General features: G+C 37.4%; 1 protein-coding gene across 6 annotated transcripts in view; it reads right to left on the bottom strand.

The window, feature by feature from the left end:
• Positions 1 to 5471, bottom strand: part of ptprjb.1 (protein tyrosine phosphatase receptor type Jb, tandem duplicate 1) — a 28885-nt gene extending 23414 nt beyond the window's left edge. For all 6 annotated transcript variants that reach the window (XR_010167434.1, XM_063901345.1, XM_063901346.1 and 3 more), the window contains exon 1: positions 5258 to 5471. Coding sequence is in view for 5 of the 6 variants with exons in the window: in XM_063901345.1 (XP_063757415.1) it covers positions 5258 to 5326 (69 nt within the window). In the remaining variant the exon portion in view is untranslated. The remainder of the gene's footprint in view (positions 1 to 5257) is intronic.
• Positions 5472 to 6000: the final 529 nt, after the last annotated feature.

The following is a 6000-nucleotide window of genomic DNA, read 5'->3' on the forward strand; positions in this document are numbered from 1 at the left end:
TGGATGATGCAACTCTTTTATCTGGATTCATTTAGTCAAACTTGTTTTTTAGAAACAGACATTTATACAGCTGCCACAGAAAGCTTGTTATGTTCACATTGTACTTCTGAGGCATTCAAAATCCCACTTGAAAATCTCCAGCACTCCATCTGCCCAATACATACAGACAAGTTGAACAAGAAAAAAATAATACTTTGTCATCCCCACTGCAGCCTTGCTCGGAGGCTTCTGGTAGAAAGATAGCTATCTGCTGACAATAAAGCCTTTGAGGCTGAGAGTGGAGCCTGTGTCTCATTTACATGGACTGGGGAACTGTGACTCTTTGTAATTCATTTTGATACATGCTGAGCTTCCAGTCAAAACCCTGGTTGATGGCAGCATGCTTGGGGATGTTAATTTTAAACTGGACTGTCTCGATACAGTCGGAGGGGGGTTGGGAGTGGGCGGGGGGTGCAGCATTCCACAAAGGAGGACTTGACTTTTGACTTTTGCACTTTAGATCAATAATTGGATGCAAGCTTTCTTCATAGCTACATTGAGAAAAATACATTTTGGATAAAGATACTTGAAGTAATGAAGTCATCACACGTCACCCGCATTTTATAGTGGTGTATGGCATTAGAATAGCAGCTAGCCAGAAAGAAAATGTTTCACAGTCCAAAGCCACAGACGGCCAGTTCTTGTAAGTGTTAGAGAAAGTCACATTTCCTTGTTCCAAGATGTCTGAACTGATAGCAATATCACTGTTCTCTCATTGCTGCATGCTGTCATCAGTCCACAGATAGAGAAAGAGGGAGAAACACTGCAGTACAACTATACAGTTCATGGGAACAGAAAAAGGTTCCATAATCATGCAAAGTTTATTGCTTTTCCTGGATCTCTAATGTGTCAAGCTTTGACTTTGCACGCAATGCCTTTAGACTATGTCTAACAAACAGCAAGTTCATTATTAGCGTATTTGCAACCCTATTTCAAACTGATTTTTGATGAAAAGCTGCGGAATACAAGAAAAAGACCAACTCTATATTTACTACTGAATGGATGTGGTATTTCAAGCAGAATAGCTTTATAATTTATTTATTTAGAAACAGGAAGTGCCTGAGAGAAAGCATAAAACATTAAAGGAATCTTAATTGAAAACTGAACTCTGCATCAAGATATTAAAGTATGAGTTCTGTTAAGTGGTATGTTATTTATTCATTTAATGATAAAACACTTTTTTATATAAATGTGATGATTCCCATCGGGACACTGTGTTCATGTAGAAAACAATACTGAATCGTTATAAATATGTGGTTAAACAGAACACTTGAACCAGTAAATCATTTAACTGTACGAATAAATGTGATGTTGACACACAATTACTATCCTGAATTTAAGTTTAAATACATATTATAAGCATTAAAACGTAGGCATTACTCTTCGTCCATCTGTCCATGTTGTTTTCAAATATTTGATCATATAACACCTCTTCAGAGATCTGATTGGTTAATGGACTTTGATGACCCCCTGTTATTCCATCCTATCTTTACCTAATTACAACTGGGGAAAAATTCCTGTGCAAGTTTGCAGGGCACTTTTATGATTGTGTACCTCAAGAGACTTAACAAAAAGGGGTGGTATCAGCGTTCAGCTAAAATGTTGATTTTGATATACTAGGACTAAATATATCTTAAAATGTCTGTGATTGTAGGACGGGATCCATTTGTCTGGGTCAGCAAGGTCTACATTTCATGAGACATAGATCCACCAACCTGCTCTGAGGAAGACGGTTGTAGAGTTATGTTATTTTCTGGATGAATGTATATCAACAGGGATTGAACAAGTGATTGAAATTACTATACAAGAAAAAAAAATCAAACAATTTGCAATTTCTGGAAAGAAATGAATGTGATGTATGCTGACTTATTTGGACCCATAGACACATTTTTGTGTGCTACAGTTAAGTATTAGATGCTGGGACCTAGAAAAATGTAAGTTATATTGATCTTTTTTTGTGTGTGTGTTCCTCGGCATCATGTATGGTTGGAGATATGGGAAACAACTGACAGTCATCACGATGTTGACAGATATCAAGCTCCAACATCTACTTATAAGGTAAAAGTCTAAAATGCAATTTTTAAGGGGAAGTGAAACGTAAACCTAGATACAGGGTAAGTAAAACAGAACACCTTAACTGAAATATTAACTTGAAACAGGTAGTGGAAAATGTGATGTATGGATAAAGGGATTATTAATGGTAACTTGTTCAGTGTGGAAAATGTCAGCATGCAAAAATGTCCTTTCAGGGAAACAAAATATTTCCTTTTTTCTACTCTAACTTCCTTTGTGCTTTTAGCCACTCTGTCTCCTTTTTTTTAACAAACCAAATGTAACAGCTGATGCCATATAAAACGTGTATGATGATGAAAATGCATTATACAGACTTTTAAAGCAAAAACATGCTGTTATCTCTAAATTGCTATTATGTATAATTTGTTATTAAGTCATGATCGGCCACTTGTCCTCGATGACTATGGTGGTTTCCATAACCCTAAAAGGGCACAAAGGTACAACGCCCCACCAAAACAGTAACTTCTTAATTTCTGTTAGTGCTCACGGACCATCAGACCCAAAAGAAAAAGAGTAAAAGAACTACGAATGGTGAATGGAAAAAAGCGGGACAGTGAAAAGTAGGAGGAAAGAGCAAAATTGACAGAGAAACATTTAAAAACAATCACAATGTTTTTTTTTGTCTCTGGGCACCTTCAGTTTTGTGTTGCTCTGTGTGGCCATCATCCTCAACAAATGACAGATGCTATCTCATAATGCCTCTCTGTTTAAAGGCTGCATCTGTTTTTCCTGTGTAACTAGAAACTGTCTGACCACAATTATATATATTATCCTGGAGGGCTGATTTTAAGTGTCCAAAAGCTGTGAGATGATCAGGCATTTAATCTTTGATTTCATCAAAAGACCAGATGTTGAAATAGCAGCAGGTTTTGTCTCTAAACAAGAAAGTCCTGACTTTCGTGTGTCTTAACTAAATTACATCTGAGCCCAACACTGACTTGGGGATTGTGATGTTTAATAGATAATTTTTCTAATATTTAGTTGCAATCCCTAAAAAATGGGTATTTGTAACTATTCAACAACAACAGAAATTATCTTTATTGCTAAAGCACACAGTTAAAGTCATCTTATACTGTATTAATCAGTCTGTAAACCTGACTGTCCCTTCACATTTTTTTTAAACGAACTGTGGAAAGTTGTGAAAGTTCACATTTGCATGTGTACGCGTGTAGCCTGTGTTCATTTCTGCTTAGCGTGTGTACTTTTCATAGAAATTGAATAAGTCCACATGCCATTGCACGTTTACTTCCTCATTTAAACATATACAATTATGAAGCCAGTGGAGGGTTTCACTGTTAAACAGTAAATACCTTTTGATACAGGGATCCTTACTAGCTTTTTCTGCAACTTAAACTTCTCTTTTGCTTAGACCATACTCAAATCTGAATCATGCTGAAATATTATCGTGTCAGTTTGAGTGCAATGACAAATGGATAATAACATTTTATGTAACAGAGTTAGATTTCATTGATTAATTTTCATTGATTGAAGTCTTAATTATGCAGGGATAAGGTTATAAAATGTATGTTTGTATTTAGATATTATATTTTTTTGAAAGAGTAAACCTCACAGTTTGTATATAAATGAATACGCTTTTTTGAATAATGTAAAGACTTAAAAGCAGAAACTAGTACATCAACAACCAGTGAAAGGTAAATGGGTTGATTGTCAGCACCAATTACTTTCTAATATGAAGCCCCCAGTGAAGATGTGTTAGGGTGTGGCAAATATTTGGTACATCGTTAAGGGAAGTCATGAACATTGGTAAAAATAGTAACCTCAAAGCATGGTCTATGGTGTGCAAGTCACACATATTGCATTTTATGCACATATATCCACCCTAACCTCCTCTTTTAGCAGTTTCGCAGTATAAACCTGTAACACCACTTCCCCTTTAGAGAGGACAGGCATGACTGCAAAGGCTCTTAGCATTTCTTCAGCAAAAAAGTGTTTGGGTCTTTTTTCTAGTGAGGCAAGTCAACATTGTTAATTCTCTTGGAAATCTATCTTGAATAGTATAAAGAGCTTGCACCATTATACACCCCAAATCGATGTGTCCACTGTTGATAGTGGTAAAGTGAAATTCGGTGATGAATGTAACACATTTTGACATACTTGCACTTTATTTGAGTATTTAAATGTTATGCTACTTTATACTTCTATTCCACATCATTTTTGAGGCAAATACTGTAATTTTTACTCATTTGTGGTATGATGGACTGGAATCAGACATATGGAAGCACTAAGCCTAACCTTTAATTATTTAAAACTTTTATTTTAACTTTTCAAAATGTAATAGAACTTGATATTGTAGTTGTTAAAATATTCAAGAAGCAACATTCAGTTTTCAAATTGAGATGGCACACCGTTTTGTTTGTAGTTGACTATCAGACTGTACAGTAGTTGAACTTATTAATTAACTAGTGAGGTAGTGTGAGATGCATGAGTGACAGGGACACTGAGCTGCATCTCATTCCATTCCTGACCCCTTTGTGTTGGCCACACACATCCTCACATGCCATTCTCAACCTCTCTCACCCTTTCTCTCTCTCTCTCTCTCTCTCTCTCTCTCACCCCTTCTCTCTCACCCTTTCTCTCTCTCCCTCTCTCTCTCTCTCTCTAGAAAGAGCAATGGGACAAGGACAGGTGGGTCTGCTTAATGCCTCAAACTTACTGTTATTTAAGCTTTGTTCAAATGTGCAATCCTAAATAAATAACTGACCAAAACAAAGACTCTGAATTCATTCGTAAGACTTAATACATGCTCTTTGGGCCACAGAAAATAAATAACCGCACATTGTAAAACATGTGAAGGTCGACGTATTAATTATTTGCTGAAATAAATTTGAATCCAATTAAAACTCTCAAAGGACCATTCTTCTCCTTATATGAGCTATGACATAGGCTTACTCCATCAAATGTGTTTTAAAGAAATTGTATTTTTTTTTTTTTTCACCAACTGATGATTAGAGAAATAAATCACCTCACAGCACAGCAGCTACCTGCGCAACAGGTGCAGTCTCACCTGTGTGATTAAAAACTGACCTTCATCATGCAAACAAAGCGCCCCGTTGTCATGAACAGAAATAAAACCACCTGGTTCAATTATGAGTCAAATGGAAATGAATGAAAGGCTTCTTCTTACCTTGAGGAGAGCGCAGAAGAAAAAGAGACTCCAAAGAAAGGCGCTGGATGAGTGCAGCAGTGGCTTCATGATGCCGCAGCTTTGAGGGAAAAACTTTCAAGAGAACTTTCTAGAAGTGTAGGTCTTTCATGTCCAAACTGTCTGTCTCGCTTGAAAAACTCTCTCCGTCAAACTTCAGAAGAATTAAAAGTCAGAAGAGGGGAACTTTCTCTGCTCGCTGTTAACGGGGAGGAGCGGCGGCCAGGCGCGTCACTCCAGGAAGTTTTAGTGAAGTGTGCCACTCCTCTCATCATCAGTTCACCCCCTCTGCTTCAATATCTCCGCCGCTGTGTCACAGCTCCCACAGCCCCAGCTGAAGGGCTGCCCGGTCATGCAGAGATGAGAAAGAGTCACCCCGCATTCTTGCAATTGTTGGCCAGGCAGGGTGGAGGAATGCATCCGAGGTTTCCCTTTATTAATGCCACACAAAGCAAAGCTGCCAAGACAAATGTTTTTTTTGAAACTTTTGCGACTGACTTTACATAAGCAGGGGCATAGCAAGCCATCATGGGCTCTAAAGCATGGTTAACAGACCTTGAACTTTGCCAGTTCCAATCATTACAACTTCTATAAATCTTTAGGGGGATATTCGCTGAGCATAACCAACCAGTGATTTGCATGTAAGTAAAAAAGAAAATGTGTTTATAAAATGTTTAAATAAAAGGTGGAGATGATTGTCACATGTTCCCAGAACCCAGTGCAGA

The sequence above is a fragment of the Eleginops maclovinus genome, chromosome 2 (assembly GCF_036324505.1).
Source record: "Eleginops maclovinus isolate JMC-PN-2008 ecotype Puerto Natales chromosome 2, JC_Emac_rtc_rv5, whole genome shotgun sequence".
Taxonomy (NCBI): domain Eukaryota; kingdom Metazoa; phylum Chordata; class Actinopteri; order Perciformes; family Eleginopidae; genus Eleginops; species Eleginops maclovinus.